The sequence below is a fragment of the Rhinolophus sinicus genome, linkage group LG01 (assembly GCF_036562045.2).
Source record: "Rhinolophus sinicus isolate RSC01 linkage group LG01, ASM3656204v1, whole genome shotgun sequence".
Taxonomy (NCBI): Eukaryota; Metazoa; Chordata; class Mammalia; order Chiroptera; family Rhinolophidae; genus Rhinolophus; species Rhinolophus sinicus.
The window spans coordinates 187921176-187944073 of NC_133751.1; the positions used below are offsets into that span (position 1 = coordinate 187921176).

General features: G+C 33.4%; 1 protein-coding gene across 7 annotated transcripts in view; it reads right to left on the bottom strand.

The window, feature by feature from the left end:
- Positions 1 to 22898, bottom strand: part of ERBB4 (erb-b2 receptor tyrosine kinase 4) — a 1035063-nt gene that overhangs the window by 644595 nt on the left and 367570 nt on the right. For all 7 annotated transcript variants that reach the window (XM_074312694.1, XM_074312715.1, XM_019727015.2 and 4 more), the window contains exon 2: positions 15421 to 15572. In XM_074312694.1, the coding sequence (XP_074168795.1) occupies positions 15421 to 15572 (152 nt within the window). The remainder of the gene's footprint in view (positions 1 to 15420; positions 15573 to 22898) is intronic.

The following is a 22898-nucleotide window of genomic DNA, read 5'->3' on the forward strand; positions in this document are numbered from 1 at the left end:
TATGTCCTTATTGATTTTCTACTGCTGAACTTGTCCATTTCTGAGAGGAGTGTTAAAGTTTCCAACTATGATAACAGATTCATCTATTTATCTTTGCCGTGCTATCAGTTTTTGGCTCAAATAATTTGATACTCTGCTGTTAGGTACATGCATGTTAAGAATTGTTATGACTTCTTGGAGAATAGACCTCGTTATCATTATGTAATGCCTTTCTTTATCTCTGATAACTTTCCTTACTCTGAAATCTATTCTGTCTAAACTTAACAGAGCCATTCCAGCTTTCCTTTGAATAGTGTTATCATGGTGTATTTTTCTCCATACATTTAGTTTTAATCTATATGTGCCTTTATATTTAAAGTGGATTTCTTGTAGACAATGCACAGCTGAGTCTTATAATTTGATCCACTCTGACAATCTTTGTCCTTAAATCAGTACCTACAACACCACTGACATTCAGAGTGATTATTGATGTAGTCAGATCATTATCTACCATCTCTGTTGTTGTTTTCTATTTGTTGCCCTTACTTTTTGTTCCGATTTTTGTCTTACACCCTTTTTCTGCCTTTTCTGGCTTTAATTGACATTTTATATAACTCTATTTTCTCTCCTTTCTTAGCATATCAAACTTTTTCTTTTTCTTTTCTTTTCTTTTTTTTTTTGTGGCTTTTCTAGTGGTTGCCTTCGAGTTTGCAGTATGCATTACAATTAATCCAAATGCCACTTCAGGTGTAGTGTGAGTACCTTAAAATAACAAAATAACACAAATTCTTCCCTCAAGTCCCTTGTATCATTACTGTGTTTCATTCCATTTACATATAAGCATATATATATTCAGACACACATATACATAATATATTCTTAAGCATACTAACTGAATATACTATTATTATTATTTCCAAAATAACTATTATCTGTTTGATCAATTAAGAATAAAAAAAGTAAAAGTTTTCATTTTACTTTCACTTATTCCCTCTTTGATGTGCTTCCCTTCTTAGGTAAATCTGAGGTTCCAGCCTATATTATTTTCCTTCTCTTTTACAAACTTCTTTTTATTTTTCTTAATGAATTTTATTGGGGAACAGTGTGTTTCTCCAGGGCCCATTGGCTCCAAGTCGTTGTCTTTCAATCTAGTTGTGGAAGGCGTGGCTCAGCTCCAAGTCCAGTCGCTGTTTCTCAATCTTTAGTTGCAGAGGGCACAGATCACCATCCCATGCAGGAATTGAACCAGCAACCCTGTTGTTGAGAGCTTGCAAGCTCGAGCTCCAACCAACTGAGCCATCCAGCCACCTCTCCAGAAGCTCAGTGGCAGCTCGTTGTCTTCAATCTAGTTGTGGATGGTGCAGCTCACTGGCTCATGTGGGAATCAAACCATCAAACCAGCAACCCTGCCGTTCAGAGCTCATGCCCCAACCAACTGAGCCACCTGGCCGTCCCACGAACTTCTTTTAACATTTCTTACAAGGCAGGTTTACTGGCAACCTATTTTCTCGAAATTTGTTTGTCTGAGAAAGACTTTATTTCTCCTTTACTTTTGACGGATAATTTATCAGGGTACAGAATTCTAGGTTTGTGGTTTGTTTGTTTTTTCCTTTTTCCTCAACACATTAAACATTTCACTCCCCTCTCTTCTTTCTTGCATGGTTTCTGAGAAGTTAGATGTACGTTATTTTTATTTTTGTTCCTCTATAAGTAAGGTGTATTTTTTCCTCCTGCTTCTTTCTCTAGTATTTTCTTTATCATCAACTTTCTATAATTTGAAAATAGTATGTCTACATGTGTTTTTGTTATTGTTGTTTTGGCATTTTTTCCTACTTGGTGTTACCTGAGCTTCCTGGATCCATGGTTTGGTTTGTGACACTAATTTGGGGAAATTCTCAGTCATTATTAATTCAAATATTGCTTCTACTCCTTTCTCTCTTTCCTTTGGTATTCCCATTATGCATATGTGATACCTTATCCAGCTGTCCCACAGTCTTTGGACATTCTTTATTTTTTGTTCATTTGTTTGTTTTATTTTGTCTTGTTGTATTTCAGTCTTTGTTCTCTTTGCTTTCCAGTTTTGAGGATTCTATGAATACATTCTCTAGTAGAGAGATTCTTTCCTCAGTCATGTCCTGTCTTTTAATAAGACCATCAAAAGCATTCTTCAATTCTGTTACAGTATTTTTTATCTCTATCCCTTTTTTTAAAGTTATATCTTTAGATTTCTATCTCTCTCCTTACACTGTCCATCTGTTTTTGCATGCTGTCTACTTTATCCATTAGAGCCCTGAGCATATTAATCACAGTTGTTTCACATCCCCAGTCGGATAATTCCAATTCCCCTTCCATGTCTGGTTCTGATGCTTGTTCTGTCTCTTCAAGTCTTTTGCCCTTTGTTATGTCTTGTAATATTTTCTTGACAGCCAGGCATGATGTACTGGGGAAAATGAGCTGCTGTAAATAGGTCTTTGGTAAAGGGTAGTGAGTTGTGATGGGAGGGGAAGTGTTCTATAGTTCTATGATTAGGTCTCAGTCTTCTTGTGAACCTATGTCTCTGGACTATGACCTTCAAAAGTTTCTCTCAGGTTTTTGTGTTTGTTTGTTTTTGTTCTTGCTTTATCTCCCCCAGTATGTAGAATAGCATGGCTAGAGTGGGCTGGAGTTGGATATTTCCATTCCCAACTTCAGGTAAGCTCTGATAATATGCTAGCAGGTTAGGCTATGGTTAACCAATTTCCACTGAGGTCAGGCCTTATTAAGAAGAAAAAAACTGCATTTCAAAATAGTACATTATCCCCTCCCCTGCTGGAAGCCTGAGGGAAATTTTCACAGGATATTTAGTATGGAAATCTACTCGAGCTTGGAGGTAAAACTCACAGTATTGTGGGGGCTTCTCTATGAATAAGTCTCCCTGAAGTTGTAAACTCTTACAGTTGTCTACCCTGATCTTCCAGCAATTTATCGATTACAGTTTAGTTTTTCCTACCCAGCACTGGTTCACATGGTGGTTTCAGCTCATGAATCTCTGCTCTGGTAAGTCTCTGCTTCTCTGTTTTTCTAGTCTTAGGGGCAACAATTTTCCCTATGTCCTCCCTCTCCTTTTTTATGGATCCAAGAAGAGTTGATTTTTCAGTTTGTTCAGACTTTTACTTGTTGTTAGGACAGAGTGGTGACTTCTAAGCTTTTTATATGTATTATAGAACAGGAAACTACTTCTATAAATCTTTTTATACCCCATCCATACAAACACACCTAAATACATACTATTGAATCATTCATCAATTATTTCACATGTGTGTGTGCGCAGGCACATGCGTGCCAGGCAGGATGCTAAGGGCTGGAAATGTAAAGATGGATAATACATAATCCTTGCTTTCAAGGAGATTAGAGTCCATACTAGGTATGTCTGTGGTATTTCCTGTCTGTACCCACTGTTAGCATTTATGAGGTTTGAGATAGTGACTGTTAATTTATAGTTCCATACCTCTTTGAAAAACATAGCATTATAAATTACAAAGAGTTGGCAGTCAATAAACACCTTCTGAATTAATAAATGAATATTCATTTTTTTTTACTATAAAATCTAAATACTCAAGTGGATGAATTTGTCCAAAAGTTCTCTGTGGGGCTCCCCTTATACCAACTGCCACCTGCAGTGACTGATCCTGTGTCTTCAGTGTCCCCAACTGAGGTGGCTCTACCAAGGCCTGTCTTCTGCCACAATCAATCTAGTTCTAAAATTAAATAATAATAATGATAATAATAATAATGATAATAATAATCTTGACACAAAAGAAAGTACTTGCCTTGTATCAATTTCCCGAAAACCCTGTTCTCTCCAAATAGCAGATGGCTCATTGGTAAATAGTGGGCAGTATCAAGGCAAAATGCAAGTGTCTGAGCTCTGAAATGAATGAACTAGGTTAAAGCGCTTGCTTTGTCCATTAGCTGTATGGTCCTGAAAGAGTCACTCGATTTTTTAGAGCCTAAGTTTCATCACTTATAAAACAAGCATAATAATAGTTAGATGTAGGATAGTAATAAGGAGTGGAAAATGGAGTTAAGCATAAACCCAGCACAATGCCTTGCACCTATCTCAACAAAGGGTATGTTTCAGGTATCGGCCCATGCCAACCCAAAAGGTATAACTCTAAAGAGGCCTCAACTGTGTTTCTAACACAAAGAATACAGTTTAACAAAATTCACTAGGAGAAAAACCACTAACCCAGCTTATCTGTTCAAAGAACAAGGTTGACTGATCATTTACTTTCATTTACTCTACACAATATTCACATAAACTGATGCAAATGCAAACTACATCTCAGAGTCCAACACATTCCTACACAAAGTGACATATGTTGTTGTATAAATATGCATTAAGTATTATGAGAAAAAAACGGGAAACATTGAATTTGTTTGGCTTGGTGGTGGGAGCAGAGATAGCGATACAGATTGAATTTAGCGGAACATGTTAAGTTTGGGAAACTAGAGATCACTTATATTTAAAATAAATTCCTAGAAGATGTGTGATTTTCCAAAATAAGAAGGGTGGGAAAGCATTCGAGAGAGGAAGAAAACTGCATACAAAACATAGACCTTAGTTAATAAAGAGGAACTGGATATAAGGGATCATGTTATTAATGGAGGGAATCTCAGGCATTCAAGGCAGGCCAGAGAAAAAGATATTTAAAGGAGCAAAGGTTTATATTTTTGCTCTTCACGCAACAGAGACAGCAAACTGGACAACTTACCCACCCGTTATGTTTTTGTATATGAGAGTAAATATGTAAGTTAAGTTTCCCATGTTACTACTACAGGTGGCATGTTATTTATCATTAACCAAATCACTTCCTGGAATATAAGATGAAAGACAACATAGGTTCTACAAGACACTACGGAGAGAAACTTAGAAAAAAAAAAATGTGTGCAATCATTTATTTTCCTGACTAAAAAAAGTTATAAAGAATAAAAGAATTCACATTTGTTGTTACTCAGTTTACTTATTTATTCATTCCACAAATATTTGCTGAGCAGCCACCATATGACAGACACTGTACTGTATGCTAGAATCGGGCTAGTGAACTAGATGTGGCCCTTGCCATCAAGGTATGTATTATATCGGAGAGAAAAGAGAAATTAAACACATAGTTAAATGATTGCTGTAATGGAAGTGCTACGAAAGAAGCACAGGGTGCTATGAATGTAATAATGGAGGGAATTCAGTAAGACATGGAGTTAGTAAGGCTTCCATGAAGAAATTATTATTTTTTTTATTTTTATTAAATGTATTGAGGTGACATTGATTATTATTTTTAAATGGAGATCTGAAAATTGAACAGAATTTAGCCTGGATAGGAATAAGGAATATGTGTCTATGGTGTGTTGGTGGGGAAAAGGTCTGGGATAAAAGAAAGGGCAGTAGAGTTAGAGCTGAATACATAAATGAAGTTGCTAGGATTGAAAGATGGCCGTAAGTTTTAGTGTCATATACGGTAGTGGAAAACAAGGATCATAAGCAGGTGCCCGAAAATATAGGAACTTAATAAAAGTTTTGGCCATTGTCCACCGAGAACAGACAGTTTTAAGAAGCAGCATAACCCAGCATATGCTCCATATTTGCTTATACTTTCCTCTGTTCTTCTTCCATGAACTCTTCTGAATGTTTCATCAATCCCTCATTGATTTCTGTCATGAATGTTTCCCAATGCTTTCATGTGACGATGTCTTGTAGATTGTTGAAACAACCCTCACTCACTTTATAGGGCCTTTCTATTTTTTTTAGCTATTGATTGTCTCTTAAGAACAACCAAGTGTTTGACTAACAATTTCACCTCTCTGAAAATACAAAATCACCACCACCTAAAATCTCAACCTCAAAAAAGCTGTGTATAAAATTACTGTCAAGTCTTCAGAGCATTGCTCAACAGTCTTTGCCTTGGTGGTCAAAGAAGGAAGAAACCCAGTAGCATTAGAACCATCTCTTACTAAGGGACTACCGGGTGCCAGGAACCCTGATAAAAACTTTTATTTTTGGAAACAAATGCAGCACCAAATTGTTTAAGAGGATTTACTTCAACATTCAATTACATATTCTGATTTCCATGTAGAGATTTAATAGGGATGATTTCAAAAAGACTTGTATTTACTAAAACAAATTCCTTAACTTTTATCATTTTCATTCTATATTTTAACATAACATTTTATAGTTAAATGGGTTCAAATTAGGGATCAGGAGAAATAATTACAATCTTTCTAAATGTAACAGTTTTCCACATTTTATTTTTACACTTTTGAACTTTAAATTATACTTTATCTGACTGAAGACAGACCTTTCAAATAGATTTGATCTCATACAAAATTGTTCGAGTCTGTCCTTTTTAAAAAGAAAACAAATGTTCCATTTGTAGACTCAGAGAAAAATGAAACTAATAAAATATACATGAATTTTTAAAAAAGGTTTTGATTATATTCCAGTGTTTAGATTTTAGAATTAAAAGATAGTCCATTGTCAAAGCGCTTCAAGTTAGTCTTCGTAACTCACGTTTGTTCTCTCTCTTTGAACCAATGCCTTTGCTACTTACAAATAAAATAGGTGAAAAAACAACCTTTATACACTCAAGTCCCCTGATCAAAGAGTATCTAAGTATCATAGAATGAAATGGGTTTATTACTTGCATTTTTCTCTTATTAAAGTTAAGATAAGACTATAAAGTCATTATACTCACCATTTAAGCCAAATTTAAGTGTCACAAGCCCCAGAGGTATAAAGGAACACTTTGCATCTGTTCAGCATCCTAATAAATTCATTTTTAATTTAAGTACATTTGCAACAAGGGCACTGTTTTCTGGAAAGTGTATTCCAATTTAGGGATTTGAAAAAAAATAAAAAAACTTTTGTTAAGCAGTTTTATTTTTAATAATATTCTCTTAGAAACATTATATAGGGTTAACATTTTATACTAATTTGACTCGATCCTAGAAAATTGTTGCTAATTAATATTTATGTATGTAAGTATAAATGGTCACTAATTTATACTTATATGCATATATACTTATATATCAGATTATAAATTATTCTGATATGCTTCTTATATCTATCCTTCCTTCCAATACTCTTTCAAATGTTTATTATCTACTAAATATACATATTGTTATATGTACTACTGACTTCACTTTGTATTTAGTATTTTAATATAGAGAGAAAATTGTTAAATATATTTATATTTAATATTTCATTTAAATGATTAAGAAGAAAGTTTTAAAAAGATGCTTATACGACTGCCAAGGCAAGAATACAGACATTTTTGTCTTTTGATTTACCATGTAGGGATTCTGAAAAGCATTAGGATTTTGAGTCAATGTATATTTTCAAATTAAATGGTATTTAACCTCTGAGGGAAAAAAAGTTTGTTTGTGTTTTTTTTTCCCAAGGCTAAGTGTAAATTGCAATGCATTTTTCAAATTCAGTACAAGTTCTATAATTAGATTTAGTACAAAAAGCAAGTTTCAATTTAAAAGCTAGCTCTAAATACATAGAAAATTGCATATGTATTATGTTTAACCGTCTCAGGAACAGCTTTCAGAAACGATCAAAGCTTTGAAAATTCTGTTTAACCGAGAATGTCTGCTTTGGCCCAACAGCCATATTTAAATACTATGCTCTCTACTTCTTTTTTAGTGTTCTCCATCTCACCCAGCTAAACTTTTGTCATTTAAATACAGCAACTATATTTTACCACAAATGTAGTTTTGCATGAAATTCATACAAAAAAAAAAGAAATTAAATAAAAAGTTGGAATGCACTATCTATTCTAATGCTCGCTTAACTGACCAATATGTTTCTTGGAGGTGCAGTTTCTTTGAACATAATAATGGTTAGACCTAGGTATTTTGGATGTTGAGTGTCATAATCATTTTTTGCCATCTGTCCCAATTAGTGACATGAAAAAAAACTTACACTACTCTGCTCAATGACTCATTAAAAAATACAAATACTTGATATAGGAATCTTATTTACTTGCCTGCCATTTAATGGAGTTACAAATATGCCACTTTTTTAATTTACAAAGTTATACAGGGAAACTCGAATTCACACATGCTTTCCTTTACTATGCAGTCCAATCAACATGTGCACAGCTACCGTGTTTCCCCGAAAATAAGACCTAGTCAGACCATCAGCTCCAATGCATCTTTTGAAGCAAAAATTAATATAAGACCCAGTCTTATTTTAATATAATATAAGACCGGGTCTAATATCATGTAATATAATATAATAACATAAGACACTATAATGTAAGACCAGGTCTTATATAATATAATGTAATGTAATATAATATAATATAATGTAGTATAATACCGGGTCTTATATTAATTTTTGCTCCAAAAGATGCATTAGAGCTGATGGTCTGGTTAGGTCTTATTTTTGGGGAAACACGGTAAAATAGACATGAAGTATTAGAAAATATGGCACTTATATCATCTTTTAGGTAATATAATATAATACATCTACATGTATTATAAGGTGGACCCATCTTATTATGCCATATGCATAGATATTTCATTTAAATGGTGTTTTCCCCTTCCATTTTCAAGGACTCTAAAATATGACTACTTTTCTCATCCTGATTCCAATCAATTTCTCCAGCACAATCTCTCCTACACAGGCATTCTATCTGGCATTTAATGAACTAAAAACAATCTCAGATAGGCAGTGGTAGGTAGTGTTTACACAAACTATTCAGTAAATCATTTTGTGATCCAAAGGAATTAAAATATTTTGCAAATGATCTATTTATTTTTAAACATAAGTTCTTCAGTGTAGGGTTTTGCTAAATCATGTTATGCAGCAGAAAGCTTAGCCCAGGCATAGATTTAAAATGAGTGAGGAGGATTTGAGAAACAAACACAAGTACAAAACAAGCCCTATACTGTTGGATTTCATTCTAGCCACTGATTTTGAACTGACAAAGCACAATAAGAGATAGACACTGAAGCTAGACATAGGCTGAAATGTAAATATTTCAGTATTTTACCTTAAACCTGCCTGGTTGTTCATCCTTACCAAACATAGCTAAGGAATAGGCAAAAGCAGTGTTACTTGTTGCAACTTGAAACTCACTGCTAAACACTATCCCTGATTTAACTGTAACAAAACCATGCTAATGAAGCCAAGGGCTTAGGTTCCAGTGATCCAGTCAGCAACTTGCAGTCTCTGAGTTACAGCTTTATCTACCTTCCTGCATATATTTGTCCTTAGAAGAAGAACTATGTGTGAGTATGAGAATGAAATAATGTAAGTCCATTACCAGCACTGGAAAAGCAATGCAAATTTTATGTCCTATGGAGAGTGGTTGAAAAGCAACACCCTCATACACCAAGAATCCCATATATAGCCTAATAAAAGAGGATGATAGTTTCATGACATTATAAAATACTAACTACTAACTAGAAGACAAAGATAACATTTGATTTTAAGAATAGGACATTTTGTTTGTTAGAAAAATATGACCAATTTATATGATTTTTACAAAGAAATGATAATGGAGTTTTATTTTTTAATAGTGTTAGATGACATTATTTCTTGTATATTAAAAAAAACTCCCTTAGCTCTAACAAATATACAATGAAAGCAGCTAATGTTATTTTCAAAATGTGTTATAGTCTCATAACAACATGTGTTATTCACTATTTGAGGGATGTTACCTTTCTAAATAGTATTTTTTTCTTTAAGAAAACTGTACTTTCTGACTTTTTCAACACCATTGCCTTTTGCTATTAATCACAGAATATCCTTACCATTATTTGGAAAGATCTTAATGTACTAATTTATTTGTATTCATTTTTCAGTAATAAAAACGTATAATCATTAAGATTTAAGGATTCTAGACTAGCATACAGAGGTCCAGTGAATTCCTAATATTGTCAATATCTTAGGTTACTGGATAAACTGTTAAATTCATTCATCTCTTCATAATCTTAATAAATACTATTTCCAAAACAATTGGCACAAAACAAATTCTAGCCATAGATTAAAGTTTAATACCTGTTATAGAATTGGTTAAGAATGGGAATTAACACTCCTGTACATACTTTACAGTATATATCACACTGCTTTATACTTAGTTGACACTTAATCCTCACTTGCTTAAAGTGAATACATAAAACAGAAAATAAATTTATGGTATAAAAGCTGGTAGGTCAGGCACCTTTTTAGAAGCACTGAGTTATTGAATGCCAGCCCTAGCAAGGAAGACCAATGGAAGAACAAGGACAGAAAACTCTCAAGAATTCTAATGAGGGCAAAGTCTAATAGTTCATTCCCATTACTTGCTGTATTTCACCTTGTTTGAGAAGTTCATAAAGTGTAAGACAACAGGGCAAAATCTGTGATTTTTATGTCTTGCTGTCTTCTATTATATGTCTTAACCTTGTGACATTGATAAAGTACACAGTAAATAAGTTTTAGGGCCTATTTCTCGCCAACTGTGTAGTATCTCAGGGGTCTAATGTTAAATATGGTCAACTAGATTTTTTTTTTTTCAAAAGGAAATGTAAAAACTTGGAGGTTACAACAAAGCTGGGTTAAAAGGTATTTACAGAGATCAGTATCAAGGTTGATATAATGAAACCATCTTGAAAAGAACACATTTCAAATATTCAATAAAATGTATCTAGTAAAAGCTAAGGAAGTAGTTCCAAAACATTATAGTGTTTTTTGTTATTGTTTGTGTATATATGTGTGTGTGTATATATATGTATATATACATATATATGTATATACATATATGTATACATATATATGTGTATGTGTGTATATATATATATATATGTATTCTAATCCTATTTCATAGGCCCACTTTTTTTTTTGAGATCTTGAGAGATGTACTAAAATGGATATTTCAGTTACAGCAAAATAAAACAACTCTATCTAGTTTAAGGAAAAAGGGGGAAATTACTTCCAAGTTATTATTAAGTTCCAGGAGTAGCTTACGAACTTAATGGCTAGAATGCAACCGGTCTTCAGAAGCAGACTGGAACCTGGAAATGAATGGTTCCTTCATCAGTAATTTGGGGTGAATGGTCTTTCTCTGCTTTCTATGTCTGTTTCAATGTGTTGGCTCCATTCTGCTGTCTGAATAACTCTCTTTGACATTCAAACCACAAGAAGAAAAGATGCTGTGTTCTGTTACCCAAGTGGGCAAGAAACTGATACAGAAACTGAATGCTATTAGTCACAATTTCAGATCCTCATGGGAGGACCCAGCCTGTGTCTTATGCCCACTTATCTGACCTATGGGTGTCTCACATTGAAATAACATGAGGAGAGACTCACATATTCCTTCACCTAGAGAATATGTCATATGCAAAATAGTGATATATAAGTAGGTATTAAAAATATTCATTAGTCCATTGAACAGATACTTAATGAAAACCTGTATTTTAGGCACTGTGCTAGATACTGACTAATCAGATAGTGAAAGAGGTAAATGGGATACCTGGATAAACTGCTCTCACGAATGATAGAAATTAGAGTGCTTTCAGACAAAACCTTACAAACAACCCTGCTAATCAGAGATGGAAATAAGGATGTAAAATCTTTTAAAAACAAAAGTAATTTCTTAAATCCATAAAGATTCCGGAATAAAATTTGAGATCTTTATCCATGATGTCTCTCTAAACACATTAAACGTGTGGGTCCTTCTTAGGGAAATGGAAACTGATACCTCTATAAGAAATTGCTCAGTGAGCTACAGTTACATAAGTATGTCTGAGGTTGCAGTGTAATCCACAAGATAGGTTAATGCAAGTTTACTATTCACTCATACAATTCAAATATTATTGGAAATGATAGCATAATATAACTAGATTTCTTTTACATGAACTGTGCTTATTGTATGTGTCATAATCGGACAAATTATGTACTTTGGAAGGAAGCTACTGGGAGCACAAATGAACTATAATGTGGTTATCAGGAGGAGTGAGATTTTATGTTAAATGGAGAGCTTTCAGCATATTCAAAGGTACAGTTAGAAATAATGGCTTATCCAATACCATAGTATTATAAAGATTTCAGCTAATAGTCCCTGCTTTCAGGCTCACTGAGAAGAGTTCTGATACAACACTGAGCTAACCAAAAAACCAGAAAATGGGGCATCCGCAAAGTTCTGTCCTTCGCCCACTTCTTGGAATAATTCTTTGCAGTCTTCCTTGAGTGTTTTATCTAATCTCCAAATGTTAACTTATCATTTGGATGCTGATGTCTCCTAGATATTTATCTGTAGTGTAAGGCTCTTTACCTCTTCAATTTAGTATTTTATTCTATCCCCAAATTTATCTTCATCCACACGACATTATAGGTTCCATGAGAGCAAGAACGATATGTGATTTATTTGCATGCATATGTCTATTATCTATAGCAGTACACACTAAGCACATATTGATTAATCCGACTTAGGGCCTTCTAAGCTTTAACTTATTACTTTCATCAGAATGTGCTTCTCTGTCACCTACCTACCTTGTGAGACCCTACCGTGTTTCCCTGAAAATGAGACCTAGCAAAAAAAAGACCCAGTATTTATTATATTATATTATATTATATTATATTATATTATATTATATTATATTATATTATATTATATTATATTATACCCGGTCTTATATTATATTATATAAGACCTGGTATTATATTATATTATTATATTATATAAGACCCAGTTTTATATTATAGTAAAATAAGACCAGATCTTATATGAATTTTTTCTCCAAAAGACGTATTAGAGTTGAATTTCTGGCTAGGTCTTATTTTCGGGGAAACACAGCATATATTTTCTCATTATTCAACTCAAGTACCTCTTCGATGAAATCTTTCCTGAATACTTCATAATTAGCCATTCCTTTCTTTGCTCAGCAACCATGCCTACCCTCAATACAAAAGCATACCTTCATTCTGATTCTGGCTTATTTCTGTTTTAGCAACTATAAAATTTTATGTGTGTATACATATATACACATTATATATTCACAAACATACACACATATTTGTATGTACATGCACATACACAACTCTTATGCATTACATCTCTGTAACCCTCTACAAGGCTGCATGAATGTTGAAATGAAGGACAATGAATTGCTTGCTGTTGTATCCTTGGGCTAAGTCCATTTGTTTAGTGAATGAATATATGTCACAATTAGAAATGGTTATTTTCCAAAGGAACAAAAGATAAATGAAACAACAACAAAAAAATGTGATTACCAAGGAAAGAAAGATTATTAGAGTTATCTTTAAATAAATAGATGAAAATAGAGATATATGCATGGGTAAATACAGAGTTTATACAAACTTTTAGAGAAGCTACTTTGAAACTGATAATTGCTTTTTTTAAAGAAACAACTTGTTTCTTGCTCCAAATAGAAACCTTGATCCTCATTGTATTATTTCCCAAATCTATTCATTCTGTTAACTTATTTTTTATTTCAAAATTGTTCCTAAAAAAGTAGAACATCTAATAGTCTAATAGTATATACCATGTTGCTCAAAAATGTGTACTTCAGATTTCATATTTTATATTTCTAAAGATTAAAAATTGACTAGTCTATTTTGAGTGTTAGAAAATATGTAATAATAAGTATTTTTGTTACTTATTTTAAAGACTGTCACTTACAATAGTCATGAATGTTTTTTGTTAAGCCAATGTAATCTTCCACATGCATGTATATATTTTATTAACTTTTGATATAATATATAACATTTTATATAATATTTCAATATATCTTAGTTGCACAAAAGAATATATAGCAAACAAAGCAAAGAAAACAAAAGCAAAACAGAAACCTTAAATTGCCTCTAATTGTTTTCATGTTATTCTGGTCTAATACACTATTTAAACTATTTGTTTCCCCTAATTCAGAATTCAACTTGCAGTTTTCCTTTTTTATGACATCATTGACTTTCTTGGCATTTCTAACTGTATCTACAAACGAACTCATATTCCACCAAGACATTATTTTGATGTTGAAGAATAAAAGCTATCTGAAAATTATCAATCAAGACAGGTTAAAAGCTTCAAGCAAATTTTAATAACTAATACTCAGATGCATTCCTGAGCATACAAATGTGCTGTTCTAAGGTAGCTTGTATATATTCTCTTTTTGAAATAACAGTCCAAAATAAAAAAGAAAAAGTTAAATTATTTTTAGGCCCTCTCATTGTAGGATTTAGATAACTTTTACTATCTACTTTTGATAAACAAAGACGTCATAATTATTCTAATTATTAAAAAGTTTTGACATATAACTCATTGAACCAGGGCTCTGTCAACCAAAAAGTAGAATATGGAAAACCTTCACATCCTATATCAAACCCAATATGAAAGTCATTTTAAAAACAGATATTATAAGCTGCACAGGGTAATTTAGGTTTTGAGATGATTCGCTTTCTGAGGTGGTTACTATTTCTAGACATATTTATTACATTCAATGTATTTAGAAGCACTATTTTTTACTAGTTATCTAAGTATAAATTGTTAAAATTATCATAGTTCTCTAAATAATTTACTATCCACTAGTTTACTATAGTATCAGTATTTGAAACATTTTTGTCTTGATTTATGCAAGAGAATGCTCCTAAGTGTGTAAATATTACTGAAAACAAGATCAAATGTATTCTATGGATGCTATATATCTTATTAATACTTGTGTGAAGCATACATTTTTAATTCTATAAAATACCACATTCCCATTTCACTTTGTCCCAGTCTCTTTGAAGTTCAGATTTTCCTATACTTATTTTGGTTAAAGGAAACTATCAGAAACTGTAGGCATTAAGGACTAACATAGCCTGATTAGCACAGGAAGGACAAATGCAAGCCAAAACAGGTTGGCAAAAGGACTCCAGTTGTCTCTGGGTAACTTCACATACACACAGATGCATCTATGGGCAAGCTTACGTGGACTCATATACGTACTTGTAATGAAAACCGGTGTCATTTTTCTTCTAAAGGTAACAGAATTGATCTCATTATGATAATGCAAAATGGGCTAAAATTTCCAAAGGGGCAGAAAAGGAGATTACAAGCCAGTTACCACTTCTTATCTGACTGGTCCTCTGACTCTGCTGGACCCCAGCATAACAGTTTTCCTCTTGCCTGCAATTCAGAAAAAGACTGACTTGCTAGATGCAACATGCTACACCCTGACGGAATCTTTTATCACTCTTAGGGCAACAGTGATTGCTCTAAACTCAGGATGTCAATCATGATAGCATCGTTCCTTGCTTTCTCTCTCGGGGTGCGCCTAGGTATTTCTTATCTTCTGCCTACAGTCATGTTCCCTGCTGGCCAGAACAGCATAGCCGTCAGGGACAAGCAAGCTGGTCTGTCTTTACGCATTGTGACACCTGTCCATTCACAAAGAAGAGAAAGAAAGAGACATCTTTACCCGTAAAAAGGAGAGGTCCCGGTTGTGCTCGATGCTGGTTATCTCCAGGTTGCCCATGACGACCTCACAGTTCTCATAGTATTTGCGCAAGGCTCGGTACTGCTGCTCCAGGTCAGAGAGAGAGCTCAGCTTATTCTCTGTCCCAGCACACACTGTCAAGACAAGAAGATACACGGGGGGTATATAACCTTTATACGATATGTGCAATCTCTCCCTCAACTCTGTACTACACAACACTACTCCAGTGCCCTCAACTTAAATATTTTAAATGCCCTTAAGACCCATAACCCATCGATAAATACCTTCACTTCTATTTTTTCCAGCTTTATTGAGATATAATTGAGATATAACATTGTGTAAGTTTAAAGTGTACAGTGTGTAGATTTGATATATTTATACTATGTTGCAAAATGATTATCAACATAGCTACCTAACACCTCCATCATGTCACATAATTACCATTTTATTTTTGTAATGAGAACATTTAAGCAACTCTCTTAGCAACTTTTAAGTATATAATATAGTATTGTTAACTATAATCATCATACTGTACATTAGATCCCCAAACACATTCATTTTGTAACTGAAAATTTATACTCTAACATTTCCCCACTCCCCCCAATCCCAGCCCCTGGTAACCACCATTCCTTTCTCTATTTTTATGAGCTTGGCTTTTTTTTTAGAATCAATATATAAGTGATGTTACACATTTATATTCACAAATTTCATGTACTAACCACAGAAATTAAGACAGCATAGATTCCACAGAAACACATTACAAGGAGATAAAATAATTCTAATTTTCTGTGAGCGTATAAAGCATGTAAATACATTTAATTTCATTTATACAAACTTTTCGTTTGGACTAATAATTTACTCTATTTTCTAACATAGTAAATTCTACATAGGCAAATACATCAAAATCAAAAGATGATGAAAGTTACAATTTTACTTTTAAAAATATTTTTCTATTGCAAAATAAGCTGTTTTTATTGAGTAAATTTTCTACATAATTCAAACTTGTGCCTACCTTTTAAACACAAATATTAAACAATTTGGGTTGAAACATATAGAAGCATATACTACAAATAGATTATGTAATAAAATACTAACTTTTATTGATATCAAGAGGGTCATTACTATGTATAGACATAAGTGTTCTGAGATATAATGGACCATTAATAAATGATCTCTGTCATCTTTGGAGGTATGGTTCTTGAATCTGTTTATAAGTAAGCACATGAGTGTACACACATATGTGTTTTGGGGTGTGTGTGTGTGTGTGTGTGTGTGTGTGTGTGTGTTGATATATTTTCTCTCTTCTGGAAGTCAGAGATTCAGTGATTACTTTTCATGATTTATATATCTACCAGAACAAAATCTATACCATTTAATGCATCAATTTTAATCTTAAATAGGTTGAAAAACTACATTATGAACCTTGTAATAATAGTACATAAGGTTAAAAAAATGGATTTGGGATTAATCTTCTTTGAGTAAGTTATATAATATACACCAAATTTAAGATAAGATAAAAGTGTATACTTTGAAGACACTGGAAACAGAGCTTAGTATCCTGTCATATATATATTTGTTCATCATGTACACAGAAATGACCAAGAAGTCATGATCTTGATATGGTGTCCAATGGAATGGGTTTCAGTACAGAAAGGAAAAAAAAATCTATATGGGCACATTCTAATAACTAGGGTTATCTTAAACCTGCTTTTGCCTATTGGCACATCAAAAATAACAAAAATCAGAATCTAAAAGTCTTGAAGAATAATGTAGACCTTTAATCATAGTGAAAGCTCATTATAGAAACAAAAACAAAACACAAAATTCTTGTCTGGATTTCTAAAGCTCATCAAATAGTATATTTTCTAGACATACTGTTAAAAGTGAAACTGTGTACCTCTAAAAGATATGTGGTAGTCCTAACCGCTGTTACTGTGACTAGGACCTTATTTGGAAATAGCATCTTTGTAGATGTAATCAAGGGTGGGCCCTAATCCAATATGACTGATGTCCTTCTAAGAAGAATAAAATATCATGTGAACACCAAGACACAGGGAGATAGCTATGTGACCACAGAGACAAAAAAATGGGAGAGGCAGGTGCAAGTCTAGGCATGCCAAGAATTGATGACCACCAGAAGCTAGGAAGAGGCAAGGAAAGGTTCGACCCAGAGTCTCAGAGGAAGTATGACCCTACTGATACCTTGATATTGGACTTCAAGCTTTCAGAATTGTGAAAGAATGAATTACTATTGTGTTAAGCCACTTAAGTTTGTTGTGTTTTGTTATGACAGCCCTAGAAAACCAATACATAATCTTTAGACTAGTTCTCTTTGAAGTCTCACATTTAAAGAAATGTCAAACATTACTTTCCCCAGAGTCCTATAAGCTTATCACTTCCAAGCTATTCTCCCTTCTCCCTTCTGAATGCCAAGTCCCCCATACACCATGCTGGAATTAAATTGTTGCTCTTGAAAATTCAGTTTTTTGCAGTGATAAGGATGGATCAAAGACCTCTAGAATCTTCAATATCCATTCTTTTCTTTCTTCACAGTTCTAGATTACACAACTTTAGCTGGACACGTGGCTACCCCAAATAAAGATTACATTTCTCTGCGCATCTTGGAGGTAAGCTTAGCAAGGGACTAAGTTATGACATGTTCACTATAACACCTTCCTAAACTTCATTTAAAACACGGTTGGAGCCCAACTTTGCTTCCCTTCTTCTTTACTCTTTAATCTGCTGCCTAGAATGGAGATGCGATGGCTAAAATCTGAAGCACCATTTTAGTACACTAGAATGAGGGACACACCTTCGAGACTGGCTGTGAAATGAGCTAAAAGGAACCAGATTTTCACATTGTTTTATTATCATTAACATCAGGATAATGGTGAATTCAGCAGCTAGGGCTGCTGAAATACTATACAGAGGGAGAATTAAATTCTAGTTAAATTATGTGCTTTTGACCTTAAGTGATTTAATTATTCTATCTGGTTATTTGCCTGAATTTATTCGGATCATAATGAAACTACAAAATCATTCTGATGTTCAGAACATTTTACTGGTTCTGTGGAAGCTTCCCTTATTACTAAAACTAACAAACACTAAAATAATCATTTCTATTGATAAGTACAATGATATTCAATATAAGAAACTCACATAAGCTAGAAACTCTTTGAAGACAGGTGCAACACATAAATCATTATTTTGTATCTGCTTAGCTATACAGCACAGTGCTGTATAAGAAATTATAATTTAATAATATTTGTTTAGTTGCTTAAAAACAATTAGTAACTCATATCCAGAAAATTATTCTCAATTCAAACATGTCCACTGTTCAATAAGTGATCAGTTGTGTTTTATATATACCACACGAAAACATAAAATTGGAATAAGTGTGTTTAATATTATTTTTCAACAACAACAAAAAAATCCTCCAATAAACAGAAAATCTGATTAATCAGAATGTCCTATTCTCCAAAAATTTTAGTCTTTGGAATTTTTATTACACAGTTTCATGAAATATTTTTTATCTCAGTGAGGCTTTCCTGTATATTTATGCTTGATTCAAACTAGTTATAATCAGTAATGCATTTCTCATAACTTACCTTCTCTTAAATTTATTGGGGTGACATTGGTTAGTAAAATTATATAGGTTTCAAGCGTACAATGCTGTAAGACATCATCTATAGATCACATGTGTTCGCACCACCCAGTCAGTTCTCCTTTCATCACCATATATTTGACCGCCTTCTCCCTCTTCTTTTATCTTGAAAGACAGACTTAATTTTAAAAGAACTACTTTGGATGGATGTGGAAAAATCATTTGTATTTCTCTTCATGATGCCTTCACTGAATGCCTCACAACTTCCATTTGTCAATCGATTTTACAATCAGGCAATGTATACAAGACAATGCTTAACCCATCAAGTTTCATTGATTTCACAAAGCTGTTTATCAAACAGAATTGAAAAATCTTTTGCACCAGCCAAAACAAATTTAACAAAATTCAGCCTCCTTTTCTAACACTATTATGAAATCCTTAAACTATAAGCTTACAATAGTTCAAGCTTCAAAAATCCTGAATGTACATGTGCTCCCTAGAATTTTTATGCCAACTATCATTCCAGGAGTAAAGCCATATGCAAGGCCGTAATAAATTCACCAATTATTCTATTTGGTGTGATCCCACTGCAAATGGAGCCATAGTTGCAAACATGGCTTTTTATGCTTCTTGACTTACGATGCACATCCAACAGTGAGTGAACTACAGAATCCTCATTCAGTAAAAAATTAAAACTATAATTAGTATTTTAAAGTAATATAAAAAGATTGATTACCAAAATTATTAATTTGGTTCATGGGGAAAATATATTAGAAGCAAAATGAAGAAACATCAACAATACCCATATTAATACTAAAAATTAATTATTGCTCCCAAGCTTGTCATGGGCCTGGAAACCAACACGACATTTGTTTACACAAGAAAGACAACAAGAAGGAAAAAGCAAAAATTAAGTCAAATTTTTGCCTAAATTTCAAATCAAATGCCTATGTGATCTATGAATTAAGAGATTGATAATTATTTAGCATCTACTGTTGGCTTAGTGTATTCAAAAACTATATACTGGTAGAAATGTCCAAGGTCTTTTGTAATAGTTCATGTAACTTTATAAAGCACACAGTAAGGAAAGAAGCAAGCAGTATATATAAGCTATGTGCATATTGTGTAGGCATAAAAAAAAAAAAATATTTGGTAACCTGATAAAACTTCTCCAATTTATCTGATTTAACACTAAGTACTTTCTCTTTCTAAATGTTAACATACAAAATATGCTATAGTTCAATGCACACTATTGGGCATTTAAAAACCTGGAGTTGTATTAAACCTCAAAATATAAAATATTTAAAGAGAATGTAAGAAGATGCAAACATTTTCAGTGACTATTACTGAGTGCTAAAATAGTTACACAGAGATGGCAAGTTTTGGCAGCTCTATGGTCAAAATATATCCCAAAATGGGGCCAAATTCACCAGTTGCACTATTATAATCACTTAATCCAAGCCACCACAGCTATTTCTCCCTGGACATTGACAGTAGCCTCCTAACTGACTTTCTGGATTCCCTACTTGCCCCCATTAATGTGCTCTTCACACGGAGACATGAAAAGATCTTCTTTAAAACATAAATAATTCACATCACTCCCTTACTGAAAACAATCCTTGGCTTCTAATCACACTTATTATAAAATATAAACTTCTTACCATAGCCTGTAGGAACATATATGAAGTATGACAACTAAGTTCATGAACTTGTTGCAACAATTTGCTAACCTTTTTTGACATCAGCGGGATTATTCATTATGAATTTGTACCAACTGCACAAACAGGTAACCAAGTTTACTATTTGGAAGTGCTGTAAAGATTGCGTGAGAAAGTTAGATAATCTGAACTTTTCACCAACAATTCATGGCTCTTGCATCACGACAATGCACCAGCTCACACAGCACTGTCCGTGAGGGAGTTTTTAGTCAGTAAACAAATAACTGTACTGGAACACCCTCCCTACTCACCTGATCTGGCCCCCAATGGCTTCTTTCTTTACGCGAAGATAAAGGCAATATTGAAAGGAAGACATTTTGATGACATTCAGGACATCAAGGGTAATACGACCACAGCTCTCATGGCCATTCCAGAAAAAGAGTTCCAAAATTGCTTTGAAGGGTGGACTAGGCATTGGCATTGGTGCATAGCTTCCCAAGGGGAGTACTTCCAAGGTGACCGTAGTGATAATCAGCAATGAGGCATGTAGCACATTTCCTAGGATGAGTTTGCGAACTTAATTGTCTGACCTCATGTTCATATCTTTGCTCAAATGTCACTCTTTAAGAAAAGTCTTCTCTGATCCCCTTATCTAAAATAGGTACCAACTTCCCATATATCATTTATCATGTCCTGTCTTCTTTGCTTTATTATTATTATCATTATTTTTACTGCTACCTGAAATCACATTCTACATTTGGTTGTTTATTTGCTTATTATATGTCTCTACATTAGAATCGAAGCTCCACAGATGGCAAACACTTTGTCTGCTCAACACCTAAAGAATAGATACATAGTATACTCTCAGTCAATATTTGTTGAATAAATAAAAGGACGCTGGAGTCTTTGAGAACCATAATGAAGCCAGAATCAAATGCTGGTCCCTCCATTTTTAAAAACATAATGACTCTGGGTGGTGAGCACACAATGCAATATATAGGTGAAGTATTATATTAGGTTGGTACAAAAGTAATTGCAGTTTTTGCAATTATTTTTAACCTTTTAAACTGCAATTACTTTTGCACCAACCTAAAAGAAATGTACACTTGAAACCTATATCATTTTATTAACCAATATCACCTCAATAAATTTCATAGAAATTAAGAAAAAAGGTGAATGTACTTGAGTGACTTCACTACCTGGAGTCTTCATTTCTATATCCAAACAGTGGGATTCTGTGTTGAGTGTTCTTAACAATAAAACCCAACTTAGAGGTTAAAAACAGTGCCTAAAGCAAGATGGCCAGCATTAAAATCTAGCTCCATCACTGACCTGCAATGTAATCTTGGGCAAGTTACCTAGATTCTGTTATTCTATTTCCTCAACTGCAAAATGGACACAATAACAACCACAACCTCACAGGCCTGTTATAATAACTAAATGAGTCAGTGTATGTAAACTGCTTTGCAAAATTTCTGACTCACTGATGGAGCTCAGTGCTAGTTATTGTCATTTATTTAGATATGTAGATACGGAGTAGAGTATGTGTGCATTATGCAATATGTTAAATCAAATTAATGCAAGGCTTGCATGGTGATGTACTGAAATCAATCTGACATAACGGAATGAGCACTTGACCAAGACAGTGGATATTGGGACTCCATTGCTCCACACTTTCTAGCTGTGTAAACTTGGTCAATTATTTCTTTTCACTGGGTCCATTTTTTTTCTTTTCTCAAAGTAGAAATCTTTATGCTTCCTCCCAGCTCAAAAATTATTTGATTACATTTATTTCTAAAATACTCATTTAAACCCTACTCTACCCTATGTAATGGGATGCATTCAATGGATGTTCTTGAGAATGTCACACCGTGACAATATCATATAAAGCTATAAAGCATACACTTATCAAATAACCCAGTCATCCCATGTAAAGGTATATCCCTAGAAAAATGAAAATTATGTTCACATAAAAACATGTACATGAATTTTATAGCAGCTCTACTCAAGTTAGCCAAAAAATCGGAAAAACCCCAAATGTCCTTTGATGGAGAATGATAAACAAGCTATGTTATATCCATTCCACAGATATTTATTCCACAATAAAAATGAACAGATGATTGATATGTCAACATGGAAAATTCCCAAAGACATCATGCTTACTGAAAGAAGCCAAGCTCAAAAGGCTACATACTGTA